The following is a 15679-nucleotide window of genomic DNA, read 5'->3' on the forward strand; positions in this document are numbered from 1 at the left end:
CGGTGAACAGCATGAGGTCGGAAGACATGCAAGCAGCATGGACGGGGTTAGTCATGGAGGCCTTGAACACCACCTATCGTGAAGAACGGCTGTGGGCAGTGGGGTCCAGGGAAGACTTCTGAGCAGGGAAGGATTGCAAACAGAGCTCCCTTGAGGGAGCTAAACTTGGCCACAGGAAAGACGGAGATGGAAGGGAGACCGCACACTCTCTCCCTGCCCCTGAGACCACATGGCCTCCTCCCGTCCCAGGAGGCTCTCCCTGCTTGGGATTCTGCCTTAACCAGCTTCCTCTAGCTATGCTTCACAAGTTCAAATGTCTCGGTCTCTAAGCCTTCACAGCTGTTGCTCTTGTGAGGATCATCCCTACGGAGACAGACAGACAGACAGCACCTCAGACAGAACATTTCTGTCCCTTTCTCCATCTAACCATGTCCTGGAAAAGGGCCCGGTTCCATCCCAGAGACTGCTGATGAAGAGGCAGTAAACACAGGCTTCAGCCTTCCTGGCCTGCCGGTTTTTCTGTGGTCTAGGGACTGGGAGAAGTACAGCCTGACAGCCAAGCTGACACCAACATCACAAAGGACCAGGAGCTCATTCAAGCTTGATGAAACGCCCCTCCAGTGCCTGGCCCTTCCTGCATGATGCTGCCATGTGGAACACAGTGCTCCGTCAGCTCCAGCGGGGGTGATCTATGCTCAGCAGCACTTGAGTTTGAAAATGCCTTCTGGGCCAGAAATTTGGAATAGTACCAGCAAAGATGGGAGTCTGAGCTCTATCCCTGGTCTCTGTGCACATAAAGGGTAATACCCTGCTCCCAAGATGCCTCTGAGAGACAGGAAAGTAGAGAAGTCCACTCAAAAGCTGGTTTGTCCCTGGCAAGGACCCACTGTGGTCAAGCAGCTAGAGACAGGCTTATCCATCACAGAAGCATCTCTCTGGGACCTCTCTGCAAGTCTGTGCAGGCAATTTGGAGTTTTAAAACAAGTAAAGCCACTCTGGCTCTTAGAAAGCTTGGAGTCTGATGGGGAACTGCGTGTGTGTGTGTGTGTGTGTGTGTGTGTGTGTGTGTGTGTGTGTGTGTGTGTGTGTGTTGTGAGTGTGTGAACATGTAGGGATGAACATACACCCATGCAAAGACTGTTCGCACCCCTCAGGTCTGGGTCCATTCCTATAAGTAGACATTTAACAAGCACTGGGTTGTGCAAAGCCATGATGATGCTAGAAATGATGATGGTGCTGATAAACAGTGCACTCTCACACCAGCCTGTAGAGGGCGCCCTGAAGACCGTGTGCCAATCATTAAACCACTGATGGCTGTGGAAATAGAATGGATATGCAAGGTACAGCTGTTCCCTGAAGAAGACTTTTTTTTTTTTTTAGGACATATTTTATCTGCATGTGTGTGAATGCAGATGCCCTCAAAGGACAGAAGAGGGCATCAGAGCCCCTGGAGCTGGAGTTACAGGTTCTGAGCCTTTCTTGGTGAGTGTGGGGAACAAGACTCAGGTCCTCTGCAAGAGTTCTTAACTGCTGAGCCGTCTCTCCAGCCCTCCTGTTCTTTAAGGAAAAAAAAAAAAAGGAAAGAAAGAAAGAGAAAAAATTACATTTACATTTTTAAGAAAATGCAGAGGTGGCTCAACAGTGAAGAAAATGTTTGTTTCAGAATAAACCCGAGGAGGACCCGCTATGAGAAGGTGAAACTGTGAACTGAGCCTCTCTCATGGGCTACGGATTTCATCAGAGCTGGGGAAGGGCCTGAGGTCCACTTTGGCCTGGTAGTGCTAAGGGTTAAACCAGGATGTGCAGGAATGGTGTGGAGAGTGTTGGCTTGGGAAAACAGAAAGATTGCCCCAGGAAGGAGGAGGAGGCTCTTCTGTCTGGAATGTCTGCACAGGACGGGAGGGGGCTGGGATGGGCTTCCCTCCCAGTGGTGGTCCTGTTGACTCGACCCTCGTTTGTTTCTGTGGGTGTGTCCACTGGGCCGGTGTGTCGCAATGCATGTGTGGAGGGCAGGGGACAATTCAGGGGATTCTTTCCTCCTGCTATATGGGCTGCAGGCCATCAGGCTTGAGCCACCTCGCCGCCAGCCCCTTTATCCTCTGAGCCACCTCGCCCCCTTTTCTTCTTCTTGTCTTTTGTTTTTGTGTGTTGTTCTAATTGAGTTTTTATTGCTGTGATGAAACACCATGACCAAAACCAAATTGGAGAGGAAGGAATTTGCTTCATCTTACAACCCCCAAGCCATCTATCTGTCACTGGGGGCAGTGAGGGCAGACTGGAGAAGAGACCATGGAAGAGCACTGCTCACAGGCTGCTCCCCTGGCTTGCTCAGCTACCTTTCTTATACAACCAAGGCCCACCTGCCTAGGGACCACACCGCCCGCAGTGGGCTGGGCCCTCCTTATCAACGAGCTGTCAAGAAAATGCCCTACAGCCATGCCCACAGGCCAGTCTGAGGGAGGCAATTCTTCAGTGAGATTCTGTCTTCCCAGGTGTGTCTAGGTTTGAGTCAAGTTGACAAAACTCTAACTACAGCATGTGTGGTGTTTCTCGGTGTGTCTAGGTGTTGGTGTAAGTGCACTTATCTGTGTGCGCATGTTGGAGTCTGTGTGTTTTTCTCTGTCCCTCTCTCCCTGATTTTTTGAGACAGGGTCTGACACTGAATTTGAAGGTCATCTATCGGCTAGACCGGCTGGCCGGCAAGCTCCAGGGGCCTGTCTTGTGACCCCTTCCCCACTGGGGAGTTTGCAGACATGAGCCACTGCACTCAGCTTTTCATATGGGTATTAGGGACCCACACTCAGGTCCTCATGCTTGCACAGTAAGGATTTTATCCCTGAGCCTCCCCCCAGTCCTTGGGAACCAGAAGAGGGAGGTGACTGGTAGGGAATGAGGCTGGACACGTGATCAAGAGCTTCCAGAGGTTTGGAGTAAGAAAAATACAGTTATGGTTTGGGCATCACCGAGATTAAAGTCGAACCTGGGGCTTCTGTGAGGCTTAAGGGAGGACTTAGCTGTTATCAGTTCAGCTGGCAGAAGATTCACAAAAATACACGCACTGTCCGTGAACTACCTCCCTCAGACACGCCTCCAAGACTGTAGCTGTCTGTTCTTCTGCCCCCTGTGGATGAGAAGAGCGAGGGACTTGCCCGCGGGTGGACACAGGTTTATGGCTGGGCACCAAGTGTGGAGTCAGACAATCTGCAGGCACCACTTTATGCCAACACTGTCGTCTCAAGGAAGCGCTGCCTGTTCAAACCTCTTCAACTTCCCCAGCTGCAATCAGAAAGCATGGCTGGTAAGTCACAGGGCTATGGTACCCTAGTAAGACATACGCATGTAAAGTGCCAGGCCCGTGCCAAACTCACGGGCAAACCTCAGCAAATACTATCAGGCTGGTGAGTGGCTGGAGTCAGTTTAGAATCCAAGTGGGATTTTTTTTCTCCTGCTAGACAGTTGGATCCCCTGGTGCACTTGAATTTGCAGAAGTGTTTTGTGTGGCCAGCCAAGTACCATAATAGGTAGCCCTGCCCCCTTAAGCTCTACTGACCATGTGAGTTGAGGGTTCATTTTTCGTTTGGGGTGTTGTTGTTTCTTGTTCTGTTTTCCCAGCAGATAATCCTCAGTGCCTCCCAAGCAAAGCCTGGGTGGCCCTTTCCAGTGTGAATAGCCAACCTAAATCACATCATTAGCCCACTGTTCAGTCCCCACCCTACCTCAAAGAGGCTGCCTGCTTGGGAAAGCCCAGAAGTGTAGGAGGTTAAGTCGCAGATTCAGAAAGGCAAGAGAAAAGGCGCCGACACCCCGTATAAAGTTTGACAAAGAGCTTAAACAGGCATTTTTTCCCCCTGTCACTAATCACTGGGGAAATGCAAATAAAAGCTAGAATGAGTCACTGATCCACACCATTGGGGCGGCTGTGGTCAAGAACAATAGAGGAAGCAGAAAGTAACAGGCTCAGGGAGCAGGGTAGAGAAGGCTGGACCTCTTGTGCACTGCTCCTGGGAAGTAAGAACGGCATGGCCACCAGGCAGACAGAAGGGCAATTCCACAAAAGAATGAACAAATCAAGACAGAATTACCAGCAATCCAGAAATTCTGCTTCCGGATTATACCCTAAAGCAAGGACTTTGAACAGATATCAGTGTGTCAACATTCCCAGCAGCCTTAGTCACGGTAGCCCAAAGGCGGTGACACTAAAGTGACCATTGGGAACATGGAAGAAGGAGATGTGTAAAGAGCGCACAGTGAAATAGTAGTAATAATCAGCCACAGAAAGGAAGGAGACTCTGAAGCAGGTAACGAGGATGAGGATGAACCTTGAGGACACTGAGTGAAATCAGACAGACACCCACGACGAAGGCCGAGACTGAACTTTCTTGAGTGACCCAGCGTGATTAGACTCATACAGACAGAATTCAGCAGGCGGGGGGAAAGGGTGAGGGACATGAGTGATGAGGCATATAACCGCGGCTACAGGCAGGAAGCGGGACATCATAACATCATAATCTCCCCAGGCCAGGCCTGCCAGGCAGGGAACGAGACACACCTGGAGAGCTGGGAACCTGGAGCTGGGAACCTGGGAGCTGGGAACCTGGAGCTGGGGACACTGTCTGATTGCATCCAGATTCTACAGTCTATGGTTCTGCTTGTTAGGGAGGCTTGCTTTGTGCAGAGGATGGCAGAAGTCAGGTGCGTCACCACATTGCCTATTTCCAGTGTGGCCAGAGGGTGCCTTGGATGGCCACTCTGCTGAAGAGAAAGCCTGGAGCGGATGACTGGGCCAAAGAAGGCCCTAGTCCAAAATGGATGCCACTCTCCAAATGGGTCAGCGAAAACCGCTTAATTAAGAGTCTGTTTGTCAAGGGATGGGCTGTACCAAGGGAACCAAGAAAAGGGTCCTGTGCCCGGAACTGTGCCCACCGCTAGTACAAAACCGTGGCCTTTGGTAAAGACAATTCAGAAGAGAGTTGGGGGAGGAGGGTTACCCAGACTTCTCCTGCCAAGGCCTCCCACCAGCCAAGTTACCCAAGCACAGGGCATCTACTGGTGAAGCCCATCAGACCAGCCTCTACAGCCAGAGCAGTGGGAAAGATGGGCAAGGAAGTCAGAAAGGTAATGGAGGGGTTTCCAGAGGGAATCAAAACCAAACTATCTGCAAGGCATGATTGGACTGAGGGGACCCTCCCCTGAGAAATTCCTTGGCTGAACTTGGACTATGGGTGGGAAGGTGCCTGGAGGGGAAACACACACACACACACACACACACACACACACACACACACACACACACACACACACACACCACCCCCCCCCCCACCTCCCCCCACCCCCCACCCCCGCTCAGTGGCTGTGAGAACATTGACCTGAAGCCTGAACTACCCATCCCTGCTGTTATGCCTGTCCGGTCATTCATTCATTCGTTCATTCATTCGTTCATTCATTCGGCCAGCACTGAGTGCCCAGCCAACGTTAGGAGGTGCTAGGTGGAAAAGTGTGGAGCCACTTGTAGCTTTGATTTGCTTAGTGTGGGGCAGCCATGGGTTCAAACCACCTGCTCCATGATTCTGGAGGCCGCTCTCAGGTCCTCTGTAAAAGGTGATTAATCGTCTTCCCCAATACCGGGGTGTTCTGAGACTTTAAGCGGGCATCTGTGAAAAGGACAGGGCACAGGGCCAGGTGTGGACTCAGTCCACCATGGGGGGCAGGGGTTCGCTACCTACCCAGCACCCCCACTTTCGCTCACATTCGCCGCCCTTTGCAGGACCGCGAGGGCACTTTTGCAGTTTTTCTCTCCATGTCACAGACAGTGAACCCAGGAGACCTAGTCACCACTGCTTTTCTGAATTCCTAGAGCTGGGGGTGGGAGACCGGATTTATAGCGACTGGAATGTCCGCGGTTCGCAGACACCGAGGGGGGTGGGCACCCGGGTGGGCGCGGGGTGGGCACCCGCCCTGAGCCCATTTCGGGGATGGAGAGCCCGAGCAGGCTGCTTGGATGCGTGGGCTTATAGTCGCCAGGCCGGGGCGCGGGGGGCGGGGCGCGCCGTCCCGCCGGGCGCGGGGACAAAGGCCCGCGGGCGGACGTGGCCCGGCCAGGCCGGGCGGGCCCTTTAAGCGGGGTGGGCGGGCGGCGCGGGGGCGGGCAGGGGCGGGGCGCGGAGGGCGGCGGCGGCGGCGGCGGCGGCGGCTAGTGCTCGGCGGCTCGGATCGCGTTGGCCCGGCCCGGCCCGCACGGCGCTGGGCGCGGAGAACCGCCATGCCGCCGCGGCGCAGCATCGTGGAGGTGAAGGTGCTGGACGTGCAGAAGCGGCGCGTGCCCAACAAGCATTATGTGAGTCTGCGCCCGCGCCACGCGGCGACCCCAGCCCCGCGCAGAACTTGTGCCCCGCGCCCTCCCTGCCGTCTGTCTCTCCACGCGCCCCTGGTCCCCGCACCCTCCCCGCCATCTCCCCGCGCGCCCCGGGCCCCCGCGCCCTCCCTGCCATCTCTCCGCGAGCCCCCGCCCTGCCCACCCACCCGTGCAAAAGTCTGGCCCCAGCTGCTGCTGGAGACTCAGACAGAAACCAGGAGAGAGCCCCACGGAGGCGCGGTTTCAGGCCACCCTCCTGTCCAGAGGCGCCCAGCCTCGTGGGGTCAGCCAACCAAGCCCCTCGTCCTTCTGAGCATGGGTCATTTGAGTGCCCCTCTCCAGTAACTTCCAGTTTAGCAATGTGGGAAAGTTTCCCCAGGAGTACCCCCCTCTGTGAAATGAGAATTTTGTTTGGAGCAGACAAGATGGGGAGGAAATGGGTTCCCGGTGTCATTTTGCGGATGGGAAGGCTGAGGGTTCTAGAACATGGACGGTGGGCCCCGGGCCCACGGTGACCCTCAGGTGGGAAGTGGCCTCCAGGGCTGCTTAGGGACCTTGTCTGTGCTTGAGGTGGCCCAGGTTCCACCTCAGAGATTCTGAGAAGTAGGACAGTGGATCCAGAGGAGGCCCTGGGGACTTCCCTCCAGGAGTGAAGGGAGCTGGTGTCCCCGCCTGGAAGAAGCTGCCTGTGGCAGCCCTGGAGAAGTTAACCAGGAAGGAGAAAAGCAAGAGGGAGGGAAAAAAAAATCCTAACAAAGAAATGTGGAACAATAACTAAAAAGGGCGTTGGCTGGAGGAAGGCTAGCCAGGGGCCTCCCTGGAAGCCCCTTTGGGGTCTGTTTGTTTAAGAGAGCCGTTCTTACAAAGCAGACAGATATCCATGCCTTCCAGGAGTCGCCCATAAAATTCTGGAAGGAGATGGCCGGGAATCCACTGCACTCTGCAAGAAAGGGTGTGCTGTGTTCCCATGTATTGTTATTGGCTAGGCGTTCAGTTACTCAGTCCTGGGCCAGCCCGCGGGGGCTGCTTCCTGGACCTGTGGTATCTTTAAATAGAGCTAAGTTTTCCTTGCTTCAGAGCTCAGCTAAATTGTCTTGGTTTCCCCACACCCCACCCCCTTTTCTCCCCTTCACTGTTGAAAATGCTGCCAGATCTTGGTTTCTTGTTGGAGCCTGCTGAGTTGCCTCTTGGGTACGGGACAGTTTTCAGTAACACACCAACTGGAGGAAGTGGAGAATTGTCTATGCCGCCTGCCACCAGATCTGTGAGCCCACCAGATCTGTGAGCCCGCCAAACCAGAAGAGCTACAGTCCCCGAGGACTGGGCATCACGGCCCACACTCTCTCGGGCTGTCGCACACCTTTAGTAGTGGTTTTCTCAAGTCCGTTTCACAGATGAAGGACACTAACAGTCAGGAGCAGAGCAAGTGTGTAAATCCAGGCCTGTTGGACCAAAAATTTTGTGACCACGCCTCTTCTCAGACCCCACACACCCACAGAAGCCCTGGACAAAGTCCTTTCAAAACCTGGGAATCCACTCAGGGCCACGTCTCCCTGCCAGCGTTTTGCAGCTTTGAGGGGTACCCCTGAACTTCCAGCAAACTGTTAGGGGCCCACTGAGCCAGGTCTACATAGCAGCCTAGCTTGGGGCTCAGCTCTTGGACTCCCAGGTTGCTGTTACTTCTTGGAGTCTCTGTGTCCTCAGATGAAAGATGGGGTGGTGATGCCCCCTCCCGTCAGGAACAGTCATGTGATCGACATGGCGTTCCTTAACTTAACGGTAGCCCCTTGGTGTCCATGTCTCTCTGATTGGAACCATGCTGAAGTCATGCGGGAGCTTGTTCCGAGAACTCGTTCCTCTGAACGTGGGCTTAGTCACTGCTGTGACAAGGAGCCTTCTCCCTGCCTTTGATGCCCCAGATGAGGAAGGGGGTGGGGATGAATGCACCCTGAGTCATCCAGAGGAGCAGATAATTTGGTACAATGGTAGGAGGGTCCCAAAGCCAACAGCAGCAGACGTGGACCGTATCACCTGTCCCCCCAGCTCCGCACACTGAAGGGAGTGGGTCAGGAAAACAGGTGTTGGCAGCCTGGCTGAAGTACCCTTGCTTCTGCCCTCCATACAGCAGCTCCCCTTTCCTCAGTGGTAGCAACCAAAAATATGGACAGAGGACCGTCTTAGTCTGTTTTTCGTTGTAGAGCCAAGTACCTGAGGTGCAGTCCTGTGTGAAATAAAGAGGTTTCTTTAGCCGCCTGGGAAGCTGGAAGTCCAAGACTGGGCTGCCTCATCAGTTTGGCCCCTGGACTTCTTGGCTCCATCCCAGAGTCATAGGTGACATCATGGGGGGAGCATGTATAGCAGGAGTGATTGTATGCTGAGACTAGAAGCCAGAACGATGGGGGAGGAGCCGCTTTGCTCCTTTGTAACAACCAGCCCTTTGGGAACTGAGGTCCTGGAAAAACTACCTTAATCTCTGTTAAGGCCATGCACCCAATCACCTAACTGCCTCTCCCTAGGCTCTGCCTCTTAGGTCCTACCACTTCTCAGGTCACCACACTGGGGACCAAGGTTCCAACACAAAACTCTTGAACGTGGACAGACCATATCCAGACCTTAACAGGGGTGAGACACCACGTACTTCTGCCCCTGTCACACCGCCACAGTGCAATGTGCCTCTGATGCCGGGCCTAGATGAGACCCGGTTCTGAGGCTTCAGTTAGACAACAGTACCTGGGGCTCAGGGCCAGGTCCCCCCGCTGCACCTCCATGTCAGGTTAGCAGGCTCTCCACAGGGGCCGCCTTCACCTGTGGACAAGGCTGGTGTCACTGTGTGCCACCCTTGATGTGCCTGCCCCACTCAGAGCCTGGACTTCAGAATAAATGTGAAGAGAACTCCTCAGAGTGACATCCTGGGGCCACCCTCCAACTGGAGTGTCTTCTAGCAGCAACCTGTAGGCTCTGGAGGTCTTGTTGGGATCCTCTCCCCTGTACTGATAAAGGACACACAGGGTCAAGAGAACAGTAGGGTCCCCAACCACAGCAGTACTAACTAGCCCTAGATGGAGCCTTGGGTGTGGGTTTCGTTGTCCTGACAGCTCTTTGAGAGTGGTAGACTCCCTTCATGTGACTTCAGTGTTTCAGAGGCACAGACAGAAAAAAGCCCACCCCATCCGTAGACTCCTGCCCCTGCTGGGCTGTGCATTTGTCTCAGGTCCCTTTTGTCTTCATATTTAAAATAGATAAATCACAGGGGCAGAGCCCCCGTGTGCCCTTCCACTCACATCTTTCCCCAAACCACTGCCCCACATCTGTTATTTATCATTCCCAGTTGGTAGCCCAGGCGGGCCTGGAACTAACCATGTATACCAGGCTGTCCTTGAACTCACAGAGCTCTGCCTGCCTTTGCCTTCTAAGTGCTGGGATTACAGACTGCCGTGCCTGGCCCTCACTCACTTAAAATACAGATTCACAGGTTGGAGAGATGGCTCAGTGGTTAAGCGCATGTGTTGCCCTTGCAGAGGACCTGGGTTTGATTCCCAGTACCCACATGGAGCTTCACAACCATCTGTGACTCCAGTTCCAGGGGATTTGACGCCCTCTTCTGGTCTCCACAGACACCAGGCACACATGTGGTGCACATACATTCAGGCAACATCTACACACATAAAATAGGGGTTCATAGGGGTAACTTTTTTTAAATTTAGCTGTCTTCTTCACATATCATTTATATACCACCACAGTGACCCATTGTAACCATAGAGGTCACTGGCATTTGTAGAAACTGTGTAGGGCTGAATAGCCATCACCCCAGTCCAGTTTTATAACATTTCTGTCACCCCATTTGCCCTCAGTATCCCCTTCCTTGTCCTTTACATGTTTTACCTGCTAACCCATCTCAATCTTGTCTTCAGTGTTTTGAAACTATAAAAAAATCTTGCCCTGTTCAGATCTGTGTTAATACAGAAGCCCCAGTTCATCTTCACGGCTGCATAGTACTCCATGTGTGGCTATTTCCCTCCATTTTGAAGGTCCTCTCCTCCTGGGGACTCAGGGCTGTTCTTCCCAGGAGGTAACCTGGCTGGAACTGTTCCTGTGTGTAGTCCCAGCACAGGAACTCTGCTGGGCCTTGGAGTTTATGTTCAACTCTGCGTGTCCCTGCAGGAGCCACCTCCCTGGCTTCCCTCTGTGCTGGGCCAGTCTCTCTATTGTCAGACTTTGTAGTTGATGGATGCCAGTCTTCGTGCTGCACGGTAGTGTCCCATGGTGGTGCTCCTTAGCCTTTCCCTGCTTGCTAATGAGGTCCAGTGGCCTTGTGTGCCTTCCTTGGCCGGCTGAGATTCCTCCTCTGTGAATTGCCTGTTTATCCTCTGCTGCCGGCTCCCTGTGTTTCGCCTTTCATCTTCTCATGATGTGAAAGGTTTATACATCTCAGATACTAATCTTGCAGGTGGTTAGATTAATGTTCTCAGTTTCCCCTTGAGGAGACGGTAGGCTCAGAGAATCCAAAGTATGGGTGTGATGTCACACAGCAGGGGAGAAACTGCGTGGGAACCGAGCTAGGTGTGTTTGTCTGGGAGACAGAGGCAGTTTTGTGATGCCACCACAAACCAGGGGGCTCACTGTGGCCACCTTTTCTGAGATGTCAGGGTCATCCTCGGCCCTTCTCTCCTCCCTCTGTTCATTCAGTCTACTGACATCAGCCCTTGTCACTTACTCCAAAGAAGCTCTGAGTGGATTGTCCTCATAGAGTGAGAGATTGTCAGGGCGTCCCTCCTTAACTGGTCAGGTACCTGGAGCCTGGGAGTGATGGTGCCGGCCGAGTCGGTGTGGGTCCTGTGAAGCCAGAGCTGTCCTCTGTATCGTGTGGCGGTCCCCAGATGCCGAGCTGCTGCCCATGTGTATCCGCGGCCATTTCCCTCCTCTGCCATCCCTGGCACCCCTTTTATGGAAACCCTCAGAGCAGGGCAGCCAGTGGGAATGTTAGAGACAAACCAGCCTGGATGCAAGTTCTTTGTGGCGGTAGGCCACCCTGTCCCGCGTTGGCTTCTGGCTTTGTGAGCAAGGTGGCTCCTCCTGAGAAGATAGTGTGAGAATTCGAAGGTGCTAGAATTCTGCTGGAGAAAACTGCCAGTGACTAGCACATTTCCTACCGGCTTACCTTTGCCTTTGTGGTGGCAAAGCCTGGCTTTGCCTCTCGTCACTGCTGCCTGAGCTAGGAGGCCTGCCAACGGCACTTCCAAGGGTTTAAGTCCTGAGCCTCAGTGCGGAACCTGATGGCATCAGTGGTGGCCACGGAGAACCACAGCGTGGCCCTGATCTGGAGCCACCGGCCCTCTGAGATGTGCTGTGTCTGCCTCGCTTTTCTGATCTCTCCTGTGGCACCTGCCAGGCTGGGCGCCAGGCTGCAGCATGAAGAGCCACTCCAGTCTCCTCTCCAGATGGTCCTGGACTTCCCCATGTCTGTCACACAGCGGTGACACCCTCACGGCATTTTCAAAAAGAGATTTCTTATTTTTATCTCTATGCGCATGTGCTTGTCTGTGTGAGGGAATGTGCAAAACTACACTGATGTCCTCGGAGGCCAGAAGAGGGTGTTCAGTCCTCTGGAGCTGACATTACAGATAGTTGTGAACCTGGGTGCTGGGAACCGAACTTGGGTCATCTGGAAGAGCAGCAAATGCTCTTAACGACCTAGCCATCCCTCCAGCCCCTGAGAACTTTTTTAAAAGTGTCTGTTGCTTTCTTGAGGCTGGAAAAAAAAAAGGTGGGGTGCCGAGGAGGTGGCAAGGAAGACGGCTTCGGGGTGCTCTTCTGGGGACCTTGACACGGCTCACATGCCCTCGGCCCCAGGTGCAGGCACCAGGCACTCCCCTCACTGGAAGGCCTGCTGCAAGGGAGGTGCCTCAGCTACTTCTCCCTTCCCCTGGGTCCTGCAGGTTGGAGGAGGCTGTGCCAGCGTAGCTCCGAACGGTTTCAGCAGGGAATGGGGGCAGACGTTGAATCCGTGCCTTTCACGCTTCTAGTGAATGGAGAAAGTCCACTGGTCAGATTGCTGCTCTGTCACTTACCAACTCTGTGACCACAGCGGGACCTACTACCCTCTCTGTGCTCAGTGTCCCCATCTATAAAATGGGGTCGTTAGTAGTTGCAGTTTGAGGAGGCCTGTGTGAGGATGATAGTGGACCCAGGCCCTGGTCCCAGCCTGGCGAGATCAAGCCTTACTAGAAACATCACGTATAACTGTCATTTACCATAGTTGTAGGTTGGTGGCTGCTTAAATGTCCATCAGTAGAGAACAGAATCCATGTGACATGCACATGCAGAATTCCAGGAGGGTGGTGTAGATACGCTTGGCTTCTGCCAGGGCATCACAGTCAAACTGGGTATGGGCACATGCTCAGGCCTTTCCTGAAGATTGCCATTGAAGGGTGGAAATGGCCATCTACAAAGACCCAGAAAAAGAGCTGATAAAAAAATGTTGCACTTCTTTATTTTGCTTGTCTGTGGTTTTTTTTTTTTTTTTTTTTTATGTTTTCCAAATGTTCTGCAGTGTACATATGGCCCTGTCTTTAGTGAAAATAAAAACCGGTGACTGCTTGTTTTTAAAAAAGAGGCCATGCCAAGCCGAGGTGACTCCAGCAGGTCCCCACATCCTGCTGTCACCCCGAGGTCCCTCTCCATTCTTCCTGACCCTCCAAGAGCAAGGCCTCCTCAGATGGGCTTCTGCTGGCCACCGACACTTCTTTCTATTCCTGCCACACGTGAAGGGCTCGCATGTGGTTTTCCAGCCACGAGCTGAAGGAGCAAAAGCTGTGAGTGTGAGATCCCGCGGGACAACCAGGGGCTTGATTTCCTGGCTATAGTGTGCCTTGCCCAGAGAGTCCAGTCCTTCATGGTGCCTGCAGCTCGGGAGGGGTGCAAAACCAAGCAGTCCAGAGTCCCGCAGACACTCTGGTGTGCTCCCTGAGGTCGCAGGGTCCTGGAAAAGTCCTTTGGCTAGAGGTGTGCCCCGCCCCTGCTCCTGGGGTATTTTGTATGTCTGAGGGCTCCCCAACCTAGGTACCCACAATGGGCAAGTGTCACGGTTTACTGCACCTCCAGAAAGGACCAGACTAGAGATCCTCCCGTTGAGCTGCCCATCCCATTCATGATGCTTGGACTCTGCTTGCAAATTACTCATCTGTCTTAGTTACGGTTGCTATTGCTGTGATGAAACACTATGGCCAAAGCAACTTGGGGAGGAAAAGGTTTATTTGGCTTCTCTATCCTGAGTCACAGTCCGTTGAGGGAAGCCAAGGCAGGAACTCAAACAGGACAGGAACCTGGAGGCAGAAGCTGATGCAGAAACTATGGAGGGAGGGGTGCTGCTCACTGGCTTGTTCCTCATGGCTTGCTGAGCCTGCTTTCTTGTGGAACCCAGGACCACCAGCCCAGGGGTGGCCCCACCCACAATGGGCTGGGCCCTCCTCCATCAATCACTTATTTAGAAAATGCCCCACAGCTGGATCTTATGGAGTCATTTTTCCAATTGAGGTTCCCTCCTTTCAGATGACTCTAGCTTGTGTCAAGTTGACAGAAAACTAGACAGCGCAGCATCCTTTTTCCTTGGAGGAAAACTGGCCAATAGTCTCTTCCTTCTCATGTCTCAGTTGTCCCCGTCCCTTTGTGTCCCTGCAGTTGCAGGAAAGGGAGATGACAGTCCCTGAGTAGCCTGTGCGCCAGTGGGTGTTGGCTGAGGGGAAAGGAGGCTAGTTCGGACAGCCGCGTGTGGCATCTGGAACCCAGCTCTGGGCTGGTACTGTCCTTTGTTTACTGCTGCCCATGAGATGTCCCTTCTTCAAACCTGGTGGCTTTGCCAGGATTCAAACGCTTTTTGCAGAGTGCCTGGGGACAAAAAATGCTGGGATGTTTGTCCTTGGAGTTGTCCTCTCCTTGGAGCAGTGTCCCAAAGCTGATGCTCTGTGGTCCCTTTCCTAGGGCCCTGAGTGGTGACACAGACCAGACCCTGCACCAAGCTGGCATTCGTTATCTCCTGGTTGAACGTGGGGACAAGGTTAGGAACAGAGTAACAGGTGGCTCAGGGGCTCAGCAGTGGTACTGTGGATGGGTGGTGTGGCTGCCCCCACTCCCAGGACTCTGTTCCTTCCGGGATCCCGCAGGCCCTCTAAAAGCTACAGGCCCTCTGCAGCATACTTAAGCTTTGGGGCTCCTCCCTCTTGCTTTCTGGCCCAAGCCTTCTTCAGGAGCTACAGGGAGAAGGGGCTGGGAGGAGGAGCATTTCACCATCAACCTCTGCAGCCCCGTCTCGGCCCATCCCGAATGAGCAAATGAGAACCCAGTACACCCAGTACAGTGTGAATTCCAGATAAATACATACACAGTATCTGGACCATACTGATGCTCAGTGGTGACTCATCACTTAGCTGGAATTAGGTTTTACTGGGCACTGTGCTTCATATGAGGTTGCCAGAGATACCTCTTTGCACATAGCATTCCGGAACCTTCCTACTGGGAAGTCCACTGTGTCTTGAGAGTCTGTGGACAAACGCAAGACACCGAGGGGCCAGGTACTCCAAAAACACAGAGACAACGTTGAGATAAACAAAGGGTCTCCAAGGAAAGAGGGCAGACAGACAGATCACCTTGGGCTGCTTCTGACCATGAACCCCAAGAAGGCAAGTAATGAGGAGGTGTAATGAGGAGGTACCCTGAGGCTGATCACCCAGCATGGGACCAGTGATGCCCAGTGGACAAGGGTAAGAAAGATTTGGCAGAGAAAAGGGGCAGAGATTGGGCAAGCAGAAGAGATGTGAGGAGTGGGAATAGAAGCCATGCATGGGAAGAAATTAAGAGACCTGGGCATCTAGGACCATGCATGTGGGCTGGTGCCGGAGCTTGTGCACTGCATGGACCACATGCACAGTGAGAGCCACTGAGCAGAGAGAGAAGCTGATCCTCAGAGAGAAGCAGATCGCAGAGAGAAGCTGATCCTCAGAGAGAAGCTGATCCTCAGAGAGAAGCTGGTCCTCAGAGAGAAGCTGGTCCTCAGAGAGAAGCGGATCGCAGAGAGAAGCTGATCCTCAGAGAGAAGCTGGTCTTTGGCCTCCTGCCTGCATCTCAGAAGCAGGAAGAAGACAGAGCCCAGGTGGACAGTGGAGTCAAGACTGACTCTTCAGGAGACAGTGTAAAAGCCACTGGGATTCTAACATTTGAGCCATGTGCTAATAACTCTAAGTTGGTTTTGCTTTCAGAATGTAACAATGTTTTTATTGCTAATTATGATAATATCAGACACTAACTGTCGTTGACCCGAGTGCTCCTCGTGTG

At 53.4% G+C, this 15679-nt stretch overlaps 1 protein-coding gene across 2 annotated transcripts in view; it reads left to right on the top strand.

Annotated features, from left to right (window-relative positions):
* The first annotated feature begins 6175 nt into the window (after positions 1-6175).
* The window catches only part of Sh3pxd2b (SH3 and PX domains 2B), an 86503-nt gene continuing 76999 nt past the window's right edge, over positions 6176-15679 (top strand). For both annotated transcript variants that reach the window (XM_052758987.1, XM_052758988.1), the window contains exon 1: positions 6176-6334. In XM_052758987.1, the coding sequence (XP_052614947.1) occupies positions 6260-6334 (75 nt within the window). In that variant the 5' untranslated portion in view covers positions 6176-6259. The remainder of the gene's footprint in view (positions 6335-15679) is intronic.

Source organism: Peromyscus californicus, unplaced genomic scaffold (genome assembly GCF_007827085.1).
Source record: "Peromyscus californicus insignis strain IS unplaced genomic scaffold, ASM782708v3 Scaffold_3__1_contigs__length_106647218, whole genome shotgun sequence".
In the NCBI taxonomy this organism is placed as follows: Eukaryota; Metazoa; Chordata; class Mammalia; order Rodentia; family Cricetidae; genus Peromyscus; species Peromyscus californicus.